General features: G+C 50.1%; 1 protein-coding gene across 1 annotated transcript in view; it reads right to left on the reverse strand.

Moving 5' to 3' along the window:
* RFTN1 (raftlin, lipid raft linker 1) overlaps window positions 1-25,515 on the reverse strand; it is a 231,821-nt gene that overhangs the window by 88,844 nt on the left and 117,462 nt on the right. The window contains exon 4 of the mRNA XM_055570000.1: window positions 23,930-24,038. Within this exon, the coding sequence (XP_055425975.1) occupies window positions 23,930-24,038 (109 nt within the window). The remainder of the gene's footprint in view (window positions 1-23,929; window positions 24,039-25,515) is intronic.

Below are 25,515 nucleotides of genomic sequence, written 5' to 3' on the forward strand. Positions count from 1 at the left end.
AAACTTGTTTTACCTCCTTGAGTTCAGTAACATCCTTATCACCCCACCGATAACATCCTTACTGTCCCCGTCGATAACATGTACACCGCCACGGATAATGGCCCTACTTACAGGACAGGCGTTACGTGTGCACAATGGAACACGATCCAACCGTTAAAAAGAACAATCCTGCCACTCGCAGCAACCTGGATGAACCTGGAGGGCATCACACTAAGTGAAATAAGCCAGACAAAGAAAAGCAAATATCCCTGACATGCGGAATCTGAAAAAGTCAGACTCACAGAAACACAGAGTAGAAAGCTGGTCACAGGGGGCTAGGGGGAGAGGGAGGGGAAGGGGAAATGTTTGTCTCCATTTGAAAGAGAAGAAAATCAAGAATCTGAGAAAATGCTGTGTGCCACCCATATGTCCGTGATTCATTAAGCAACAAGTTTGCTTTACTGGAGTTGGGAGAAAATTCTGGAACCGGACTTTTAAGTTCCAGATTTCTCCTGGAGGCGGCTCATCAGTTTCTGGAACTGGGTGCTTAGCATGCAAAGTGCCCCCTCCTCCCCAAGCCAGCCTCAGCACCCCTGACGGGTCCTAAGGGGACCCAGCTCTCTGAGGGGGAATTTTCGCAAAGGCAGAGGAGGAGAAACCCTTACATGGGCCGTAAACCTGTCACAACGGCCCTCGAAGCCCTCTGAAAAGATTCCACACAATCTCGAGCAATAAAATTGAAACCTTCCAGTTTGGGGAAAAGAAATAGCCTGCCAGAATAGAGCCCCAGCCCTCAGACGAGGCGCCCCACCCTCCATGTGCCTCGAGGTTTGTCCAAATTCCCACACGGATAACAACCGTGCTGGATCGCACACAAACCCGGCAGACAGGAGATCTCAGTGCGCAAGGCAGCTCGGCACCTCCCAGCAATCCAGATGGGGAAGTTCAACCCCGGCTGTAAACCCATTGGTTACCACGTGTGTTCACCGACACTGCATAATCAGCACTCACACCAGGGCCCCTCCCAGAAAACACAGATTTTTTGCATGCCAGGCGTGTCACTTTGGAAACTTTTCTGGCAAGAACAGCCAATTCCGTATTTGTAAACACGAGGCCGGCAAACTGGTGACACTGTAACCCTCCCAAGTCACTTCCAGGGAGCCCTGGCTCAACAGTTTCAACCACCCCCAAAGCGAGGGACACGAAGGCGAAAACATGCGCATTCATCTCCTCGGCGCCCTGCCTCACGCCCGAAACCACCCGCTGGAGCTCCTGCTTCGTCGCTCAGTCGCGTCTGACCCTTTGTGACTCAAGGACTGCAGCCCGCCAGGCTCCTCTGTCCGCGGGAGTCTCCAGGCCAGAACACTGGAGTGGGTTGCCATGCCCTCCTCCAGGGGACCTTCCCAACCCACAGATAGGACCTGCATTTCCTGCAGCTCCTGCATTGCAGGCAGATTCTTTACCACTGAGCCACCAAGAAAGCCCCCAAAGCATCTCTCTATATATAATTCTAACACCTTTGAAGCCTCGGGAATCCACGGCTGTTACTGTCATTCCATAAATATCCATTGAGCATCTATTCTATGACCCACACTCTTCATGGCATGGAAAAAAGAGAGACAGGAAGTAATACGATAGTTCAGTAAAAATGGCAAAGTATCTTAGGAGGCGAGAGAGATACCAGAGAAATCAAGTAGAATGAAGGGCAACCCTTGGGTGGGGAGGAAGGCATGTGGTCCTCTTCTAACAGATGCACACTCGAAAGTGAGGTGAAAGTCACTCAGTTGTGTCCGACTCTTTGCGAACCCATAGACTACACAGTCCACGGAATTCTCCAGGCCAGATTACTGGAGCGGGTAGCCTTTCCCTTCTCCAGGGGATCTTCCCAACCCAGGGATCGAACACAGGTCTCTTGCATTGCAGGAGGATTCTTTACCAGCTGAGCCAAAAGGGAAGCCCAAGAATACTGGAGTGGGTAGCCTATCCCTTCTCCAGGGGATCTTCCCAGGAACCCAAGAATCAAAGCAGAGTCTCCTGCACTGCAGGTGGATTCTTCACCAACTGAGCTATCAGGGATACAGACTACTATATAGAAAATAGATACAGTACGTGAACTGAGAACTTCCAGATGTTCAAGCTGGATTTAGAAAAGGCAGAGGAACCAGAGATCAAATTGCCAACATCCCTTGGATCACTGAAAAAGCAAGAGAGTTCCAGAAAAACATCTACTTCTGCTTTATTAACTATGCCAAAGCCTTTGACTGTGTGGATCACAACTGTGGAAAATTCTGAAAGAGATGGGCATACCAGACCACCTGACCTGCCTCCTGAGAAACCTGTATGCAGGTCAGGAAGCAACAGTTAGAACTGGACATGGAACAATGGACTGGTTCCAAATCAGGAAAGGAGTACGTCAAGGCTGTATACTGTCACCCTGCTTATTTAACTTCTATGCAGAGTACATCATGAGAAACGCTGGGCTGGATGAAGCACGAGCTGGAATCAAGATTTCCAGGAGAAATATCAATAACCTCAGATATGCAGATGACACCTCCCTTATGGCAGAAAGCAAAGAGGAACTAAAGAGCCTCTTGATGAAAGTGAAAGAGGAGAGTGAAAAAGTTGGCTTAAAACTTACCATTCAAAAAACTAAGATCATGGCATCTGGTCCCATCACTTCATGGCAAATAGATGGGGAAACAATGGAAACAGTGAGAGACTTTATTTTTTGGGGCTCCAGAATCACTGCAGATGGTGACTGCAGCCATGAAATTAAAAGACGCTTGTTCCTTGGAAAAAGAGCTATGACCAACCTGGACAGCATATTAAAAAGCAGAGACATTACTTTGCCAAAAAAGGTCCCTCTAGTCAAAGCTATGTTTTTTTTAGTAGTCATGTATGGATGTGAGAGTTGGACTATAAAGAAAGCTGAGCACTGAAGAATTGGTGCTTTTGAACTGTGGTGTTGGAGAAGACTCTTGAGAGTCCCTTGGACTGCAAGGAGATCCATCCAGTCCATCCTAAAGGGAATCAATCCTGAATATTCATTGGAAGGAGTGATGCTGAAGCTGAACCTCAAACATTTTGGCCACCTGATGCGAACAGCTGACTCATTTGAAAAGATCCTGATGCTGGGAAAGACTGAAGGTAGGAGGAGAAGGGGACGACAGAGGATAAGATGGTTGGATGGCATCACGGACTCAATGGGCATGAGTTTGAGTAAACTCCGGAAGTTGGTGATGGACAGGGAGGCCTGGCATGCTGCAGTCCATGGGGTTGCAGAGAGCTGGACACAACTGTGCGACTGAACTGAACGGACCTGAAGGATCTACTGTAGAGCACATGAAACTCTACTCAATATCTTGTAATAACCTATAGGGAAAAGAATCTGAAAAGAACATGTGTGTGTGTGTGTGTGTGTGTGTAACTAAATCACTTTGCTGTACACATGAAACTAAGAAAACACTGTAAATCAACTATACTTCAATTAACAATAAATAAAGTGATGGTCAGGGTGCTGAGACGGTGAACTTGAGCAAAGATGTGAAGGAAAGCAAGGAGTCAGCCAAGCAGATATACAGTCAGGAAAAAAGGGTCCATAAAAACGACGTCCCTTGCCAACAGTTAGACCAGATTCAATAACCACAACTTGATGGCCCAGTTCACAGAAAGCTAAAAGGGGAAATACACAGACCACACAGAGTCACACACTGCATCTCCTGGAAGCAACCTGGGGAGCCCCTGGGTTTTACTCCCTGAGAGTCACTTCTCAGAAAAGAGGCAATTACATCATGCATTCACAGACTTTTACAAAGTCTCTCACAACACAAGGACTCTGTCACTTTATTTTGAACAACAAATATTGACTGGGGAAAAGCACAGTAGTTCAAGGTGGTTGGGGGCATTTACTGAAGTCATCTGATGGACTTGACTTTCAAAAGGAGGGGAATACATTCAACAAAAACTTTAAGTAATTCCTATAGCATTAAAAAAAATGTGAGGAGCTGTGGTAAGCACGCTTCTTAAAGATCACTTTTCAAAGCAATGCAAAGAATTCTATACACAAGTGCAAATGAACTATTGGGACGTGGACAAATCTGACAGTGTCGAGCAAAAGATGTGATTTATAAAGGCCACTCTTATATCAAGTCCAAAACCAAGCAAACTAAGCTTCGGTGCTAAAAACTAGACAGAGCTGCCTCTGGGGAGGAGAGCGGGGGGAGCGATGGGAGTTGCCACAGGGGGTCCCTGAGCTGTTCTACCTCGCGACCTGCGTGCTGGTTCCCCGGGTGCGTACTCCTTGTGCACACTCGCTGAGTTGCCCACTTACGATTTATGCATCCTCCTCTATTTGTTATTTTTTATATTTGTTACTTTTAATAAAGAGACTTAAAAAAGAGAAACACAGATTAAACAGCTGCATTCCAGAGATTTCTCCTTCATTTATGAGCTAGAGAAGAAAAAGCGACCATCCTAACGTTAAATGGATGGGCTCTTAGGACTTAGAGCAGTGATACGTTGTTCTTGAATTTGAAAAGCGCCGTATTCCACATGATTTGGATGAAAGTAAAAATTATGAGCTTGAAACTCGGGCGATGACAGCGACACTGAGAGCAAAGAGGCGTGAAAAGTGTAGGCACAGGATTGTTTCATGAAGTGTAAACACGGGGCGCTGCAGAAGCTGGAGCTGAGCGGTCCTGGGAAGACCTACAGGCCTTTCAGAACTAACACCCAAAAAAGATGTCCTTTTGATTGTAGGGGACTGGGATGGAAAAGTAGGAAGTCAAGAAACACCTGCAGTAACAGGCACATTTGGCCTTGGAATACGGAATGAAGCAGGGCAAAGGCTAATAGAGTCTTGCCAAGAGAACGCACTGGTCATAGCAAACACCCTCTTCCAACAACACAAGAGAAGACTCTATACATGGACATCACCAGATGGTCAACACCCGAAATCAGATTGATTATATTCTTTGCAGCCAAAGATGGAGATGCTCTATACAGTCAACAAAAACAAGACCAGGAGCTGACTGTGGCTCAGACCATGAACTCCTTATTGCCAAATTCAGACTTAAATTGAAGAAAGTAGGGAAAACCACTAGACCATTCAGGTATGACCTAAATCAAATCCCTTATGATTATACAGTGGAAGTGAGAAATAGATTTAAGGGCCTAGATCTGATAGATAGAGTGCCTGATGAACTATGGAATGAGGTTTGTGACATTGTACAGGAGACAGGGATCAAGACCATCCCCATGGAAAAGAAATGCAAAAAAGCAAAATCACTGTCTGGGGAGGCCTTACAAATAGCTGTGAAAAGAAGAGAAGTGAAAAGCAAAGGAGAAAAGGAAAGATATAAACATCTGAATGCAGAGTTCCAAAGAATAGCAAGAAGAGATAAGAAAGCCTTCTTCAGCAATCAATGCAAAGACATAGAGGAAAACAACAGAATGGGAAGGACTAGGGATCTCTTCAAGAAAATCAGAGATACCAAAGGAACATTTCATGCAAAGATGAGCTCGATAAAGGACAGAAATGGTATGGACCTAACAGAAGCAGAAGACATTAAGAAGAGATGGCAAGATTACACAGAAGAACTGTACAAAAAAGATCTTCACGACCAAGATAATCACGATGGTGTGATCACTCACCTAGAGACAGACATCCTGGAATGTGAAGTCAAGTGGGCCTTAGAAAGCATCACTATGAACAAAGCTAGTGGAGGTGATGGAATTCCAGTTGAGCTATTTCAAATCCTGAAAGATGATGCTGTGAAAGTGCTGCACTCAATATGCCAGCAAATTGGGAAAACTCAGCAGTGGCCACAGGACTGGAAAAGGTCCGTTTTCATTCCAATCCCAAAGAAAGGCAATGCCAAAGAATGCTCAAACTACCGCACAATTGCACTCATCTCACACACTAGTAAAGTAATGCTCAAAATTCTCCAAGCCAGGCTTCAGCAATATGTGAACCATGAACTTCCTCATGTTCCAGCTGGTTTTAAAAAGGGCAGAGGAACCAGAGATCAAATTGCCAACATCTGCTGGATCATGGAAAAGGCAAGAGAGTTCAAGAAAAACATCTATTTCTGCTTTATTGACTATGCCAAAGCCTTTGACTGTGTGGATCACAATAAACTGTGGAAAATTCTGAAAGAGATGGGAATACCAGAACACCTGATCTGCCTCTTGAGAAATTTGTATGCAGGTCAGGAAGAAAGCATTAGAACTGGACATGGAACAACAGACTGGTTCCAAATAGGAAAAGGAGTTCGTCAAGGCTGTATATTGTCACCCTGTTTATTTAACTTATATGCACAGTACATCATGAGAAACGCTGGACTGGAAGAAACACAAGCCGGAATCAAGATTGCCAGGAGAAATCTCAATAACCTCAGATATGCAGATGACACCACTTTTATGGCAGAAAGTGAAGAGGAACTCAAAAGCCTCTTGATGAAAGTGAAAGTGGAGAGTGAAAAAGTTGGCTTAAAGCTCAACATTCAGAAAACAAAGATCATGGCATCTGGTCCCATCACTTCACGGGAAATAGATGAGGAAACAGTGGACACAATGTCAGACTTTATTTTTCTGGGCTCCAAAATCACTGCAGATGGTGATTGCAGCCATGAAATTAAAAGATGCTTACTCCTTGGAAGGAAAGTTATGACCATCCTAGATAGCATATTCAAAAGCAGAGACATTACTTTGCCAACAAAGGTTCATCTAGTGAAGGCTATGGTTTTTCCTGTGGTCATGTATGGATGTGAGAGTTGGACTGTGAAAAAGGCTGAGCGCCGAAGAATTGATGCTTTTGATTGAACTGTGGTGTTGGAGAAGACTCTTGAGAGTCCCTTGGACTGCAAGGAGATCCAACCAGTCCATTCTGAAGGACATCAGCCCTGAGATTTCTTTGGAAGGAATGATGCTAAAGCTGAAACTCCAGTACTTTGGCCACCTCATGCGAAGAGCTGACTCATTGGAAAAGACTCTGATGCTGGGAGGGATTGGCAGCAGGAGGAGAAGGGGACGACAGAGGATGAGATGGCTGGATGGTATCACTGACTCGATGGCCATGAGTCTCAGTGAACTCCGGGAGTTGATGATGGACAGGGAGGCCTGGTGCTGCAATTCATGGGGTCGCAAAGAGTCGGACACGACTGAGTGACTGATCTGATCTGATCTGATCTGAAACATGGGGAAAGAGAAAGTATCAGTCGCTGAGTTGTGTCCAACTCTTCGCAACCCCACGGACTGTAGCCCACCAGGCTCCTCTGTGCATGGGATTTTCCAGGCAAGAATGTTGGAGTGGGTTGCCATTTGGTTCTCCAGGGGATCTTCCTGACCCACGGATCATATCCAAGTCTCCTGCATTGCAGGTGGATTCTTGACCATCCCAGCTATGGACCAGTTCAGACACAACTGAGCGACTAACACTTTCATAAAACACGGGGGTGGGGGAGTACTATTTCCAAATTTATGTATTTTTAGATAATGTAAAATATGCATGAAAACTAAATTAATAATTAACATTCTAAAAGGAAATTTAATTATTTCAAATATATTCCTCAAACATTATATAGTAATGACCCAACTTATTTTTTTGGATCTTTCCATGGGCAAAATTTTCTTCAGTTATCTAATAATAACACTCCTTCTCCTTGGGGCTGATGAGACTCATGACTGTAAATATTATGTGTCAACTTAGAAAACACGGAGAACTGAAAACTGTTTAAACAAATGAGCCCTACAAACCGTGCTGTCCCAGACAGTTCCCAGCAGCCACACACGGCCTCTGAGTATGGGTCACGTGGCTGCTGTGAATAAGGAGCCGAATTCTTAGTTTTACTGAATTTTAATGAATTTAAATTTAAAAACTTTAGCTATATAAACTACTTTTCTGTTAAACCCAACTTTATTTTGTAGGCCATTTCACTTTGCTGAAAATTTAGCATCCAAACTGAGAGATGACACAAGCGTAAAATACACACCACACTGTGTTTTTTTAAGAACATAAAGCATCTCATTGGATGCTGAAAACATACTATGCTGAAAACATGGTATAACGGATATACTGGATTAAACTAAATATACTACTAAAATTAATTTCACCTTTGTTTTTCCTTTCTTTTAACAGGGCTACTAGAAAATTCGAAAGTGAAAGTTGCTCAGTTGTGTCCGACTCTTTGCGACCCCGTGGACTGTAGCCCGCCAAGCTCCTCTGTCCGTGGGATCCTCCAGGCTCGAATACTGGAAAGTGAAAGTGAAGTTGCTCAGTCGTGTCCGACTCTTTGCGACCGCGAGGACGTATAGCCTACCAGGCTTCTCTGTCCCAAGAGTACCGGAATGGGTTGCCATTTCCTTAAGTGGGTAGCTATTCCCTTCTCCCGGAGAAGGCAATGGCACCCCACTCCAGTACTCTTGCCTGGAAAATCCCATGGATGGAGGAGCCTGGTAGGCTGCAGTCCACGGGGTCACACAGAGTCGGACATGGCTGAAGTGACTTAGCAGCAGTAGCAGCATTCCCTTCTCCGGGGGATCTTCCTGACCCAGGGATCAAACCTGCATTTCCCACATTGAAGGCAGATTCTTTACCATCTGAGCCACCAGGGAGCCCAAATGATACAGGGGGCTCAAATGATATTTCTATTGGCCAGCACAGCTAAGGAATAAAATGCCATTTCTTAAAAAAATGTTATTGAAGTAGAGTTGATTTACAATGTTGTGTTAATTTCTGCTGCACAGAAAAGTGATTCAGTTTTATACACATTCTGCTCATCTTCTGTTCCACCACGGTTTATCACAGGATACTGAGTATAGTCCCTGTGCCGTTCAGGAGGACCCTGTTGCTTATCCATCCTGTATATAATCATTTGAAAATGCCACCTTTGATTAGGGACTATAGGGAGAGATAAAAGAATGAAAATCAAAAGCTGGAAAAACCAATATATTTGAAGATCTGATGAACAACTATGATAGAAGTCTGGAGGGGTGGGGTGAGGGTAGGGAGAAAGCAGAAAGGGGGAGAAAAAGTCCAAAGACCAAAGTCAGATAAGCTGGGACCAACCCAGACAGCAGAGCAAATGCCGTCTACAAGTCCACAGCTGTCAACAGACCCAAGGACCCAGTCTATGCTGATCAGGTGTTAGAAGGTTGCTATGCTTTTTATTAAAGAAATGGAAGGGTGACCGAAGCACCAAGCACATGTCTGTTTGGGGAGGGGATGAGAGAAGGGGAGTGTTTAATTGCCCAGCTTCAAATCTCCCCTCCGCTGGAGGTGTCGATGGGGACTAGGAAAAAGTTCCACCAAGACGCTTGCTCCTTGGAAGGAAAGTTATGATCAGCCTAGACAGCATATTGAAAAGCAGAAACATTACTTTGCCAACAAAGGTTGGTCTAGTCAAGGCTATGGTTTTTCCAGTGGTCATGTGTGGATGTGAGAGTTGGACTATAAAGAAAGCTGAGCGCTGAAGAATTGATGCTTTTGAACTGTGCTGTTGGAGAAGACTCTTGAGAGTCTAAAGGAAATCAGTGCTGAGTGTTCATTGGAAGGACTGATGTTGAAGCTGAAACTCCAATACTTTGGCCACCTGATGTGAAGAACTGACTCACTGGAAAAGACCCTGATGTTGGGAAAGGTTGAAGGTGGGAGGAGAAGGGGACGACAGAAGATGAGATGGTTGGATGGCATCACCGACTCAATGGACATGAGTTTGGATAAACTCCGGGAGTTGGTGATGGACAGGGAGGCCTGGTGTGCTGCAGTCCATGGAGTTGCAAAGAGTCGGACACAACTAAGCGACTGAACTGAAATGAACTGAACATCAAGAGTCTAGGTGGAAAGACTTGTTTTGGTGGAAGCAAGAAAATACAATCAGGTACCCAACTCTTGGGGGCTTAGGACAGTTCTGTGCAGAGGAGACAGTTAGTATTAGGAGCCACTGTAAAAAGAGAGGAGACCGCCCCTGCCTCCTGCTGACCACCTGTGACCATCCATGCTCTTCAAGTGTTCCATGAGCTCCTTGTTGACTTGGAACACTTTCACCAGCATGCACCAAGATATAAAGAGGCATTTGGAGAAAGAGAAGCAAGGGTAAAGTTCTTAAATGACCTTTGAGAAATATCCAGTTCAGCTAAGTACTGCAGACCTTGTCAGAGACTTGACTCTTGCTGAGGAGCTTCAGGACCCTCAGGAGGGCTTACACCAGGCCTGTTTCCCAAACATTCTGGACTGAAGAACCTCTTTTTCCAATGGATGCTGCAGGAGGAGCATGCATCAAGAAGCGATGGCTCAGCAGGAAGTTGCTCAGATCTTCAGTGTTTTTGGTCCCCGCCCCCCGCCCCAGCCCAGACCTGGTGGTCATCCCAACCTGTCTATCGCAGACTCTCTCTGGGACCTATTTCGGCAGTTATGGGAGCCAGGCCTCACCTGCAGGAGCCCCTGGGCTGGCCTCCCGCCCACCTAACGCCTGGCCTCAGGTAAAGTCACAGGAGCCCTGGCACCTCCACGTTCCCACTGACAAGTTGGGACGGAGGAGAAGCAGCCATCGCAAGGGGCCCAAAGCGACACGGGAGGGTGGAGGGCCCCCTGGGAGGCCAGCCTTATGTCCAGGCCTCACTTTTCTCTGGAACAAAGCGTTCTCGGGCACAGATCTGGTCACCTCACTCCGGCTGACTTCCCATTTCCCCTCCAGCCTCTGTGTGCTCCACTGGCCTCTAGAAGAGTCTCTGACTCCTTGGATTTGGTGATTCCCCTGAAGAGACCACAAAGGCGCGCAGGCCTGAAGGCTGAGCACAGAGGCCGCCGCGGGCCACCCTGTTCTCTGCACATCTAAACGCCATTTTTAGAAATCCCAAGCTGATTTTTTCTTCTGATTGAGTGATAAGGTCTGCTATCATTTTCTTTCATGTGCAATGTGCTCTGAAGGATAAAAAATTACATAAAATTTCAATGCCTTTTTCATGTGGTCAAGGTCTAACCCTCAATCAGATATTAAAATTCAGTTGTTGAAAACATTACATGAAGAAGAACAATGAAGGAAACTCAGCAAGCCTTTGGAAAGAAAGAGCGAGCCCCTTAAATTTAAAAGTGAAACAAATAAAAAATCTCAGAACCATCCTGGGGATAACACAGGAACTCACAGGAGTTCTTCAGAGTAAAGGGCCTGTGGTGTTTAATGACAACTCAAAGACATTTGGATCAGGCCTTGTAAAGTAGGTATCAGGAGAGCAAAGGCTACCAAAATCAGCTTCTGTGAGAAACAGATGACTATTTCTGCCTTTCGGCCTCAGAGGCACCAAGTAGGCAGTCTGCTGACTCACCCTGGCCTCCATCACCCACACTCCCCAGCTTCCCCAGGACCTCTCCAGCACTCACTTTCTGCCTCCTTTCTCTGCACAGCAGCGGATGCTGGAATTCTTCAGGGCTCAGGTGGAAGTCCTCCTCCTTCACCCCCTTCCTCCTCCCTAAGTGATCTCATCATGACCACAGCATCACTCGCCATTTGCCAGACGGTGTCTCCAGCCCAGACCCCTGCCTTGAGCTCCTGGACCACAGAAACCACGGCCTGTCGCCCAGACTTTCTAATCTCAGCAGAGGCCCCCCATTTCTTCAGCAGCACGAGCTAAACCAGCCTGTCCACTCCCGACCACGCCGTCATCCAACCGTAAGCAGCCCGGGTGATCCCCCTGGCTCCGCAGTCCTTCAATCCATCCACATCTCTGCCCTGATGCTGTTGCGACTGTAAGCTAAGCTACAACCTAACCACTTACACAGACACATTCCAGCAGGGTCCTCACCAAGCCCACCCTGGCCCCCAATCCAGTCTCCACCTCGCAACCATTCTGATCTTTTCGAAAGGTAAAGTGAAAGTGAAGGTCGCTTAGTCGTGTCCAACTCTTTGCCACCCCATGGACTATACAATCCATGGAATTCTCCAGGCCAGATTACTGCCTTTCCCTTCTCCAGGGGGATCTTCCCAACCCAGGGATCGAACCCAGGTCTCCCGCATTGCAGGAAGATTCTTTTCCAGCTCAGCCACAAGTGTCCAAAACGCAAATTAAACATAAGTTTGGTATTGTGCTTCAGCTCCTCCTTTAAGCCCCCAGTGGCTCTGCCCTGTGTTTGGGAAAAAGCCCCCAATCCCGAGCCTGGCCTGCGGGTCCCACTCACCTGAGTCCTAATGCCCCAGCCACACCTCCAAGCTCCGCAGTCCAGTCACGGTGGCCTCCTTCATGCTCCGCTAAGCAGTCACGCCCCCTTGGCCGCACCCCAAGCTCTTCCAGTGCTCACGGTGTCTGGGTGTCTGCTGTGCTCACCCCTTCACCCCTCGGAGCTCAGGGCAAACATGCTGCTTGGCGCACAGCCCCTCCTCCCACCCACCCGTGCCAGGCTCTACTCCCGGGCACGACCCTCTGCAATGTGACCCCTACCATGTGACGATCCGCTCCCCGCCACGCTGTAAGCCTCCTGTGACCAGGACTGGCTCACAAAAGCCTCCCCGGACACCACTTCAAAGGTCTGGTCACAGAAACAGGAAGGAACCCCAGGTCTCGGAACAGAGCAAAAATGAAGCGCAGGAGTTGGTCTCATGCCGGGGGGGAGGGATCAAGACAAGCAGGCCCTTCTTACTGACCTCCTGCTGTTCAGAATAGCGAGCTCTCAGGCCAGTGAATACAGCAGGAGAGGAACTTCACAAGCAAACAGGCCTCCAGGCTCCTGCAATACTCCCTCCACCGTGAGCCTCCCAGCCTGGGACGCCCTCCCGCCAACCCCCCAGCCTCAAGGGGTAGGGTGTCCAGTGCCCTGTGTGCAGCTCAGCCCTCCTCCGACCTTCCTTCCCTTTATCGCCTCTGACTTCACCAACTTTTCTCTACCAGTACCTTCCAGCTTTTACAGATGCTCAAACCGCCTATTAAAAACAACCTAACAAGAATGTCTTAGACCTGGACCCTATCTTAATCACTCTTTCTCTCTTTCTAAAGTTACTCTTTTTGGTGGTGTGCTTAGTCGCTCAGTTGTGTCTGACTCTTTGCAACCCCGTGGACTGTAGCCTTCCAGGCCCCTCTGTCCATGGGATCCTCCAGGCAAGTATACTGGAGTGGGTTGCCATGCCCTCCTCCAGTGGATCTTCCTGACTCAGGGATTGAACCTAGGTCTCCCACATTGCAGGTAGATTCTTTACCATCTGAGCCACCAGGGAAGCCCCCTTTTTGGTGGTGGTGGGGAGGGAGTGTTATTTTATTTTTATGTATTTATTTTTTGGCCACACCCCTCAGGAAGTGGGATCCTTGCTCCCTGACTAGGGATTGAACCTGCACCCCCTGCATTGGAAGTGAAGAGTCTTAACCACTGGACCGCCAGGGAGGTCCTCTAAACTTACTCATAAACCCACGGCAGAGGGGCCTCTGCGAGCTACACACTTAAAACTGCTCCTGTACGATTTATGAGTGGCATCCTGTGGCCGAAGCCCGTGGGCCAGCCCCCAGAATGAGTTCCAACGGGACCCCTGTCCTGCTGCTGCTGTGCCCCCGATCTCTTCCCTTTCTGCCCTGCTTCTGTTAGAAGTTCTTCTCCCTCCTTCTCTGGCTCCTCCCTGGAGCTCTACCCTCTTTACTCTGCAGAGACGAGTGAACTCGCACAGCACAACTGTCTGCTACCAGCCTGGGACAAGACGCGAACAGGAAACAAGAGGGAGCGTCAAGACCCTTCTCCAGCTCATCGCCGCCGCCGCTGCGCGTCACCGCGTCTCACAGAGGTGCTGCTCCTCAACAGACTGGAAAAAACCGAACACAAAGAAAACCCAGCCCTCCACCACAGGGGACCTGAGCCATCCTGGGCTAGGATCCTGTAGTTCTCTGAGGACCTACCTCCTCACATGGAGAAACCAAGAGACTCCCCGATCAGAAAACCAAAAGCCTCACCCGCATCTCTAAAACAAAGCCAACCCACCATCCAGCCATGCCGCGGGGAACCTCAGGAGATCCTGGCTGTCTCTTCCATGAGGCAGCCGTGCACTGAGGTGGCATGGTGCCTGCCCACAGGAGGTGGGCACGTGCCCCCCAGGATGACCCCCCCAAACCACTTCCCTGCCGACTCACCTGCCCTCTGTCGACCACATCCCTGTTTGCTGCCTTTTCCCTAGCTCCAGCTGCCTTCTGGAACATTCCCACAAGGGTCCCTGGCTCCCAGGCCCCTCAGTGACCACACGCCCATCGCCAACCTCATTGCCTCTTGTCCCGAACGGCTCCTCGGGGCCGCGTGGTCCTCATCCTCACGGAAGACCTCCCCGACACCTCACCAGTCACCAAGCGTCACGTCGGCCTCCACCCCTTCTACAACACAGAGTCTCAATGACACAGCTCTGCTTCCCGCTTCCCGTTTGTTCAATCGCTCGACAAATATGCACTGATTTATGGAGACATAACGGCGAACAGGACACCCCAGCCCCGGCCCCTTCTCCACCCTGGCCAGCCTCCCTCCACGCCGAGGGCACCCTCGAGGCTAGAACCACACACCCCTGTCGTCCTGCCAAGGCAGCCTGCGAAAAACGTCGTGATTCCCTAGGTTTCACAGCAGGTGGGGGAACAGTGATGAAACGGAAGCTTTTCAATATAATTTCCCTTTCACTCTGGGTCAGCATCTTGAAAACGAGACCCCGCGCAGCACTTGGAGAAATGAAGCCTGGAATACTCAACAACCAGTCACAAGAAACGGTGAGTCACTTAGCTACCACGGGCGGAGTTTCATAGTCAAACCGCAGAGATCTGAAGCGTCTGTCGACTTCTCTAGAACAAGACGGAAGCAGCACGACAGCCAAAGGACAACGCATGCAGTTTAATCCAGGCCCCCAGTTTCTGACCCCGAGGTGCCCCCCTCTTCCTGGTATCTGACCCGAGGTGCCCCCCGCTCCCTGGTGTCTGACCCAAGGTGCCCCCCTGCCAGGGTCCAGCCCCAGCTGATCCAGGGTATTCGAAGCGGGACGGCATCGGCGAGGATCAGGATACAATAGCTTCAATTAGATATTAATTAGAGATGTAAAGAGTAATAGAATGAGGATAGCTCAGTAGGAAAATTCAGTGGAGAAAAGAGGCTGAGTAGCTTGGTTTACGCAGAAGAACAATAAAACTTCAAGACAAGAAGTTTGCACCACTTACGTAGGCCACAGGCGTCCTTCCGTTCTCCCGAAGGAGAGGAGACACTGAGGCCTCCCTGGTCGGATCTTAGAAGCCCAGGCAAAATTAGTAACCTTGGTGGGTTCCGCGCTCCAGATGGAGACTCAGCCAGAGTTTGAGAGAGAGAGCGACATGGGGAGACCAAGTTTCGGTGAACAAGGCCCGCACTTTATTTTCCAAAGTAGTTTTTATACCTTAAGTTGTGCATAGAGGATAATGGGGGAAGGGGTGGAGTCATGCAAGGACAGCAGTTCCTGGTTCTAATCGAAGCCAGATTTTCAAACTTATCATATGCAAAAGTTCAGGTGATTGACATCATCTTCTGGCCTGGAGGCCTGTTAACATTTTAAGAAACTTCTTTTTCTCTAAAGGTGATTATTCCAAAGTCAGGCACCAGCCTCCAAAAAAGCATTGGACAAAGCTGCATTCCTATAGGGCAAAAGTGAGGTGGGCTCAATCAAGAAAAGAATTAACTCAAGGGTCCAAGGTCACAAACATTGAGGCTACTACTTACATCTCTATACACCCATTATATCAATCAATACACTGCCAAGGACACAGTAGGTAAGGAGTATGGAGACTTAGCAGCAAACATTGGCCCAATAAGTGAAAAACCCTTCACCAATACAATTTCTAATCAATCTTTTAACTACTCAAAGGAATCTGTGTTTAGACAGTTAGAACACCTCCTGCCTCTCACAGTTGGGAGGCTCTGAACAATCACATGTGGCCGGAAAAACCTATTCGGGCAGGCTAGAGGATTTCCAAAGGAGTTTGTAGGTTAAACACTGTCACACCCAGGAATTATTAACTGGAGCTGTAAGCTAACTCTTTTTTCAGAGGGAGGTAGTGGGGGACAGCCCCCGTAAAGTCAGAGGTGTAGGTGAAAGCACAAAGCAGAAAGTAGGCAGACTCTGGTTTGGGGGGTAGATGCTCGAGAATTTCCAGGGGGACTCCTGAGGCTCGATCCCGCCTTTGCGTATGCCGAGCCTCCTTCCTCATGACCTTTGTCATGGGCGGAGTTCCTCACGCTGGCTCCCGGCAGTGATAGAATTCTAGTTGAGCTATTCCAGATCCTGAAAGATGATGCTGTGGAAAGTGCTGCACTCAATATGCAATATGCAATATGCACTCAATATGCAATCTGCCGGCTCCCGGCACCCCCCACTCCCTGGTATCTGACCTAAGGTGCCCCCCACTCCCTGGTATCTGACCTGAGGTGCCCCCCACTCCCTGGTATCTGACCCCGAGGTGCCCCCACTCCCTGGTATCTGACCCCGAGGTGCTCCCACTCCCTGGTATCTGACCTGAGGTGCCCCCCACTCCCTGGTATCTGACCCCGAGGTGCCCCCACTCCCTGGTATCTGACCCCGAGGTGCTCCCACTCCCTGGTATCTGACCTGAGGTGCCCCCCACTCCCTGGTATCTGATCTGAGGTGCCCCCACTCCCTCGTATCTGACCTGAGGTGCCCCCCACCCCAGTATCTGACCCTAAGGTGCCCCCCACTCCCTGGTATCTGACCCCGAGGTGCCCCCACTCCCTGGTATCTGACCTGAGGTGCCCCCCACTCCCTGGTATCTGATCTGAGGTGCCCCCACTCCCTCGTATCTGACCTGAGGTGCCCCCCACCCCAGTATCTGACCCTAAGGTGCCCCCCACTCCCTGGTATCTGACCCCGAGGTGCCCCCACTCCCTGGTATCTGACCTGAGGTGCCCCCCACTCCCTGGTATCTGATCTGAGGTGCCCCCACTCCCTCGTATCTGACCTGAGGTGCCCCCCACCCCAGTATCTGACCCCAAGGTGCCCCCACTCCCTGGTATCTGAACTGAGGTGCCCCCCACCCCAGTATCTGACCCTAAGGTGCCCCCCACTCCCTGGTATCTGACCTGAGGTGCCCCCACTCCCTGGTATCTGACCCCGAGGTGCCCCCACTCCTTGGTATCTAACCTGAGGTGCCCCCTCTCTGGTATCTGACCTGAGGTGCCCCCCACTCCCTGGTATCTGACCTGAGGTGCCCCCACTCCCTGGTATCTGATGTGAGGTGCCCCCACTCCCTGGTATCTGACCTGAGGTGCCCCCACTCCCTGGTATCTGACCTGAGGTGCCCCCACTCCCTGGTATCTGACCCCGAGGTGCCCCCACTCCTTGGTATCTAACCTGAGGTGCCCCCCCTCTCTGGTATCTGACCTGAGGTGCCCCCCACTCCCTGGTATCTGACCTGAGGTGCCCCCACTCCCTAGTATCTAACCTGAGGTGCCCCCACTCCCTGGTGTCTGACCTGAGGTGCCCCCCACTCCCTGGTATCTGACCTGAAGTGCCCCCCTCTCTGGTATCTGACCCCGAGTTACCCCCACTCCCTGGTATCTAACCTGAGGTGCCCCCCACTCCCTGGTGTCTGACCTGAGGTGCCCCTCTCCCTGGTGTCTGACCTGAGGTGCCCCCCACTCCCTGGTATCTGACCTGAGGTGCCCCCCACCCCGGTATCTGACCCCGAGGTGACCCCACCCCCTGGTATCTAATCTGAGGTGCCCCCACTCCCTGGTTTCTGACCTCATGTTGCACCCCCCAGTACCCAGCAGGGGCCCACCTCCCTTCCTCCCATGTCGACGTTCTAAAGACTCCGTGGTCCAGTGAGAGCCAACACCCTGTTCTAAGCATCGATCACTAGATCCTGCAGCTTCATTGTAAACGGAGTGAATCTGGGAAAGAGAGGCGGAACCTGAGGCCTGGGGGTGAGGCCCTGACATCCAGAGGGACCAGGGCGGGGGTGAGACTTTCTCCCCCAGGGAGAAAGTCAGAGCCCCAGCCTCCCCTGAGGAGACACCCTCAAGTTGCTCCAAAGTCTTTCCCCATGTACCAGACACAGAGACACCCAGCTGCCTCCAAGTCCACCCACCTTGGGGCTCAGACAGCATCCTCTGGTGCCCCGAGGGCTCCCCAGGGGCGGCAGCAGGGCTCGGGGTGGCCCCGGGACCAGAGTCCCAACCCACTCCTCCTTTTCGGGGTAACTCCAAGCAAACCGTGCTTTAGTTTATTCACCCATAATATGGGGACAGGCCTTCAGAAGGGTGAGAGGGGGGCTGAGAGCATAGTGCTCGTCACAGCCCCTCAGCAGAGGGTCTGCATCTGGGGGCTTCCCTCTGCAAAGTCAAGTCTCAGGTAAAACTCAATCAGCCTACAGACGCATAGGCAGACGCCAGCAGCACGGAACACAGAGACCGTCTCATCTCTTCCCCCCTTATTCCTGCCCCAAGGGAGTCCCTGCTCCTGGGCCCGAGGCTCCAGGCCACTTCCTGCACCTTCAGAGTAAGGACCCCCCTCCCCGCCCCACTCCCCACTGAGCGGTGAGCAGGGTCCCTTCCCCGTAACCAGAAGAACTGCACACAGAACAGGCTTCTTCCACCCCCTGTCCATCCTACACTCCAGCCAGGCCGGTCGCGGCCCATTTTCAGCCTCGAGCCTTCCTGCCACACCTCCGTCTGCACCAGCAACAGCATTGTCCACCTGGCCGCTCCCCTCTGCGAGCATCCCTCACTCACTGCTCAAAGCCGTCATTCCCCAGCCCCCAGGCCGCCAGCTGGAGCCCCGCACCCCCTCCCACCACGGAAGGGTAGCTGGGCTCATCACTCTGCAGTCCCAGCCTGAGATGAAGCCGCCGCCCTCTCGAGCTCCATCTATAAAGGAGGCATGCCTGCCAGTGTGGCCCCTGGGACGCAAATACCGTGCAACCCAAGCTAGAAACTGTGCACGATTCTGCAACGTTTCAAGTGCTTTCCAAACACCCAGGCACATTTCCAGGAAGCTCTGAAGAATGTAAAGCCCTCTGAAGATGAACGCGTAGGCGCCTCATTCTACATCACCCCACCTGCTCTACCGTCTTCGGGGAACTCAAGGACAGGGCATCCCTGAAGGGTCCCGCAGACCCGCCCACCACACAGAACAGGCCCCAGGAGGACTTGGCCAGCTGAATCCTTGTTTCACAGCAAGGAGCAAGCGCTGACGCTCTCCCAGCTCTGCAGCTCCTTGGTTCTAGGGTTTGGAAAACACATTTTCTCCAAGTCTGCCCATAAATCTGCATCTTAAATGTTCTGCGGTCCATAATAAATAATTCACATCCGGGGCCGGCTGCATGGGGCACAGTGGGATACGAGGGGAAAAACACAACGCAGGAGCCCAGATTTAATTCGATCAGAGTGCCCAGAACACCACTGGGCCACACGGAAAGGAAAAGCATCGTCTTTACACCCACTTGCTTCACCCCCTGTGCAAAATCGTGACGAGGCGGGGCTGTGAATCCTGGCACCTTCAGCTCATTTTACACGACACAGGTACAAATGGCTTTATTTTCCCTAATTGTGGAAAATAATGAGATGTCCTTCACCTCCCTCTATCTATGTCCTCTATCCAAAGATGCTGCTCATTTACAACATTTGGCAGAAAAAAAAAAAAAAACAATACTGAGGCATTGTTCTTAAGGAAAAAATTCGAGTAGCTTTGAGTTTAATTCTGTGCAGAGGAGATGAGCTTCTCCTGTACGATGGCACGGCGACAAAATGAGTTAATTACCGTCTCATAGCAAGATGGATCTACTTGTCATGAGAACAGGAGCCATTATTTCACACAAAATAATGACCCAGATAAAAAGGAACGGCTGTAGGCAGTAGCCGCCAGAGACACAGCTTCATCTTGGCCTGAGTGAATGGCAATTAACAAGTGTCTTCACCATGCGTGTGTGTGTGTAGGGACCAAGCCATTCATCAAATATTTACGGAAAATACACAATTCTTTTTTACTATCTTTCTTCCCGGGGAACTCCTGTGGTCGTCCTCCCGTATGATGACAGACCAATTGTACGCCCATGTGAAATCCTGCCATCGGATGGACAGCTGCTGGCCCCGCAGAGAGCCCCCACGGCCTCTCCCTGCTGCACCAGAGGCGGTGTTTTCCCCAGAAATCACATCCAACAACACGGAACAGGAGCAGAGGGAGGGGCCCAGTCCCATCGTCTTGTCCTGCTCCTCCTGGTGGTCATGGTCACAGGCCTGAAAACCCGAGCCGCAGCTGCTACTGAGAGCAAGACGGGCCAGATCCTCCCGGGGGAGCCCCCAGCCATAGACGGGGCAGGCTCACACGGCGAGGCCACCTCCACACCTGAGCAATCCAGGGTGGGCTGGGGGCTTCCCCCACTCTGCTGACCGCGACCCCGAACTGCGTCTCCGTCGAGATACAGGGTGAGAGACCCCGGGACAAGCTGGAGACCGGTTACAGGCCAGAAACCACATGCTTCCCGCGTGCAGGACTGTCCAGCCCGCCCGAACCCGGGCGTGTTTATGGTGAGGCAGGGGCATGATGGCACGGTGGGCTTCAGAAGTGTATCATTTGCAAAATGTTAAAAACAGAAGGCCATGGAGATGGTCACACGAAGTGAAGTCAGCCAGACAGACAGAAAGACAAACATCATACGATGTCACTATACGTGGAATCTACAAAAAGATACAGACGAACTCATCTCCAACACAGAAACAGACCCTCAGATACAGAAAACAAACTTTGGCTACCAAAGGGGAAAGGGGGGGAGACGGGGAGGGATAAATTAGGACTTTGGGATTAACATACACAGGTTACTATATATAAAATACATAAACAATAAAGCTCTACTGTATAGCACAGGGAACTATATTGAATATTTTGTAATAACCTATAAAGTTAAAGAATCTGAAAAATAATATATGCATACATATACATGTGTCTCGGAGAAGGCAATGGCACCCCACTCCAGTACTCTTGCCTGGAAAATCCCATGGATGGAGGAGCCTGGTGGGCTGCAGTCCATGGGGTCACTAAGAGTCGGACTCGACTGAGCAACTTCACTTTCACTTTTTCACTTTCATGCATTGGAGAAGGAAATGGCAACCCACTCCAGTGCTCTTGCCTGGAGAATCCCAGGGGCAGCAGAGCCAGGTGGGCTGACATCTATGGGGTCACACAAAGTCGGACACGACTGAAGCGACTTAGCAGCAGCAGCAGTATACATGTGTCTATATATGTATAACTGAATCACTGCGCCGTATACCTGAAACTAACATGATATGGCAAATCAACTATATTTCATTAAAAAAATAAAAAAATTTAAATGCTAATAAAAGAATTCTTATACAAACACAAAAGGAGCAGGAGTCAATGACTGATCTAACCAAATACTGAACAAACCAGGAGATACTCTTCCCCACACACAGTCAGTCACGGGGGAAAGAATGGTGGAACAAAAGTAAAAATCCACGAGTAGCTGACGTCTTTTGGGGCATATCAATCGTAACTCTGAGGTTCTATCCTGTTGGACAGACCCCCACCTGCAGGAACTGCAGACACATAGCATCTGGGCGTCCGCCCACCAGGATGCTCAGGACCTGTATGGCTACGAGGCAGAGGGTCCGTCCTGCAAGGGTCTGATTGGGTTAAGACAGAAGTGCCAAATCACGCGTTTTTAAAAGAGCCTGTTGGATGGTATGGCCAGAATCTATGCCCCATCGTACCAACTTGCCCTCAAATATTCTAAGCATCTGAATCCTCATTACAAAACCATTTCCACAACCGTTCTTCCCCAGGACTCAGATCATGGGGAAATCCCACCTCTAGAAGTTCCCCGCCAAGCTTATGAGGACAGGTCATTCACAGCAAATCCAAAGGAGGTGGCTCTATTAACACGGACATCTCCCAGAGTGTCGAAAGCACCCGTGTTCTCAGGCTTACGCACGTGTGAACAAAAACCGCTTTTCCTCCCATTTCTTAAGTAATGATCTGAATTCTAAGCAGAGCAGAAGGAATCTTCCACTGTCCGAGTAAAATTACCCAAATGTCTGACCAAAGAGGTCACCTGATTCCTGGGCTGCAGGTCTTGGCTCCCACCACATCTGAGTGATGATTCCCTGGGTGCTTGTAGAGCCTGAACACTCAACAAGGTTGAAGGGAGGGAGGCAGGGAGTGACCCCCCTCTCCCCCCAGTAAAAAACCCAGAGTTACGGGCTGTGTAAAGGAACCACCCACTCTTCTGCAGAACTCTCCATGACTCCTGCTGCCTTCACAGCTGAGTCCTAGCCTGTCCTCCCACCTCTTACTGCCCCTTTCTTGCAGGAGGCCCCGATCTTCCTTTCATCCTGCTCTGTCCCTCACACGAGCTGCTCGAGTTGCTGGGAGGGCTCCCGCCCCCCGCCCCGGCCTTCTGCAGCCCCATCAGACCTCATCCCGCCGTCTCGGCCTGACGCACTGCCCTGACCCCATGCCACTCTAGGTCTCCACCGCTTCCCTCCTGCCCAGGTTCATCACTTGTGTTCAGAAGAGATTCCCCCGTTGTGAGGACGTGAGGGCAGAAACCATGACAATCTTGTTCTCTGCATCCCAGCACACCGTACCATTTTTGGCACAATGCTGACCACCTAAGGTATTTACTAATAAACTCACTTGTTGACTGATTCACTAATTCACCAATCAACTGGCAAACAGATGGGGAAACAAGGGAAACAATGACAGACTTTTTTCTAGGGCTCCAAAATCACTGCAGATGGTGACTGCAGCCATGAAGTTAAAAGATACTTGCTCCTAGACAGCATATCACAAAGGAGACACGTTACTTTGCTGACAAAGGTCTGTCTAGTCAAAGATATGGTTTTTCCAGTAATCATGTACGCATGTGAGACCATAAAGAAGGCTGAGCGCTGAAGAACTGATGCTTTTGATTGAACTGTGGTGTTGGAGAAGACTCTTGCGAGTCCCTTGGAGTACAAGGAGATCAAACCAGTCCATCCTAAAGGAGATCAGTCCTGCGTGTTCATTGGAAGGACTGATGCCAAAGCTGAAACTCCAATACTGTGGCCACATGATGCAAAGAACTGACTCATTGGAAAAAACCCTGATGCTGGGAAAGACTGAAGGCAGGAGGAGAAGGGGACGACAGAGGATGAGATGGTTGGATGGCATCACCGACTCAATGGACATGAATTTGAGTGAACTCCAGGAGATAGTGAAGGACATGGAGGCCTGGCTTGCTGCAGTCCATGGGGTCGCAGATCAGACATGACTGAGTGACTGAACAACAACAATTGACTGGTTGTATCTCAAACATATCCTAATCACCTCAACAGGATGGGGAACTGCCAATTATCTTGGAAGACTGGGTAGGGAGGAGAAGGTGAGGATTAAGCAGTGAACTTTACCCCAGTCTGGGCAAGGACATTCCTCCCACCATATATGTCAGCATACTGAAACTGAGTGCACCCTGCAATTAAGCAGGAAACCTCATACAGCCCAAACAGCAGTTCAAAACCAGACACATTTGTGGGCAGGAAATGAACCCCCTGCAACGAGGCAATTTTCCCCAGGATGATCGTATGCCAGCGGTCGCTGGACAGTGGCACACTCCTGCTTGCTCTAGGAACGGAAGGAGGCTCGTGGCAGTGAAGACCCACAGGGTGAGTGGGAGCTGGGAGCTGGGGGCTCACACCGCCTTGAGGATTTGAAGGGCTTCCTGGCCGTGGGGCCAGCAGGCCTGCCAGCTATTAACGCCACTCCCGCCCTAAAAAGACAGGGTCTGGCTTCCTGGGACAGGGGGAAGCCACCTTGCTCCAGGGTCAGGGGCGGCCTGAGTGGGAAAGGGCGGCCCCCGGGAGGTCTCCCGAAGCCCCAGGTTAGAGCAGGCCTGTGGAGCGCGGCCCACCCGCAGTCCCCTCGGGCGAACGCCCAGCCAACCCATCCCACGGCCCATCGACTGCAGCTCTGACCTTCTTAATGAACTCGGGGAGGACTTTCTGGTCCGTCAGGTGGCCTAGGGAAGAACAGCAATCTAACTCCAAGATGTAGCCTTCATTGTGAAGATCAGCGTTCTGAGATCTGAAAAGAGAAATACATACACACATCAAGATTTTGCACTATATATATATATAATTTTTTTTTTAAATCACTGGGGCGTTTAATGAAATCCTAACTTATTCCCTTAAACAAATCACCCAAAAGGCAGTTTTGAAACAATAATTGATGGCAAACAACTCAAATAACATAGAGGGAGAGGGATCTACATCACGGAAAGACCCCTACGACGTATCATCAAGGAAAACGCGTCATTATGGAATGACGGGTTCAGTACAATATGGCTTGTCTGTTACACAAGCGCACACACGCTCACACGCACTCCAGTCATGTTGATTTCCTGTTGGTGGCTTCCACCCGCAGGGCACAGAAACAGAGCTACTAAGATGCAGGGCAAACCAACAACCGCCAACAGCAGCGAGCCCTGGGGGATGCGGACGGCCCAGGTGGGAGCCGGGTGTGGACGCCCCTGATGACCCAAAGGGACTCTGCTGGATCGCTAATCTTTCCACTTTTTTTTTGGAAGAGAGTATATTCATGTGTCACTCAGGAATTTTAAAAATAATTTGGAAAAGATTTTTTAAAGAGTTCAACCCCTCCAGAGGGCAATCTGGCAAAATCTATCAAAGCTAAAAATGCATTAAAGAAAGAATATAAGGTGCGGGGGGAGGGGTGTAAACTAGTAAATTAGGAGTTTGGGATTAACATACACACGTCTATATAACAGATAACCAACAAGGACCTACTGCACAGCACAGGGAACTCAACTCAGTATCTTGTAATAATCTACAGAGGAAAAGAATCTGAAAAAGAATATGTATATATGTATACACATATACACGTGCTTGACTCTTTGTGACCCCATGGACTATATAGCCTTCCAGGCTCCTCTGTCCATGGGATTCTCCAGGCAAGAGTACTAGAGGGGGTTGCCAGGCCCTCCTCCAGGGGATCTTCCCGACCCAGGGATCGAACCCGGGTCTCCTGCATTGCAGGCGGAACCTCTATGTCTCAGCCACCAGGGAAGCCTGTACTATGCACACACACACGTATATGCACACACATGTGTGTGACGGGCTGTCAGGGTGGCAGTGTGGGCTGTGTGGGCCGCCTAGTCTCTGCCAGCGGGGCGGAGCTTACTCTGTGCAGGGTTCCAGGCGATGGGGCTGGCAGGTCCGTGTGACTTTGCTTTTCCTTAGGGAAACGCCCCTGCTTCGTGTTCTTCCCCAGGTCTCTCCTCCCAAAGCCCTCTCGCTGAGAACACTGTCAGCTCTCCACAGCTCTGACAGGCGGAGGGCTGGCCTCCCTGGGTGCAGCGGCTGTGGGGGGCTGCAGCCAGCCTCCTCGTGGAGCGGGCCCTTCTCTGGGAGCCCCCCGTATCCTCAGCAGGAGGGCCTGAGAAGTCCTCAGCTCAGGATGCCAGGGCAATGCATGGGGCCACCTCACAGAAAAGAAAAAGGCGCTGTGTACATGTATGACACATACATGTACTGCTGTGTAC

Source organism: Bubalus kerabau, chromosome 2 (assembly GCF_029407905.1).
Source record: "Bubalus kerabau isolate K-KA32 ecotype Philippines breed swamp buffalo chromosome 2, PCC_UOA_SB_1v2, whole genome shotgun sequence".
Classification (NCBI taxonomy): domain Eukaryota; kingdom Metazoa; phylum Chordata; class Mammalia; order Artiodactyla; family Bovidae; genus Bubalus; species Bubalus kerabau.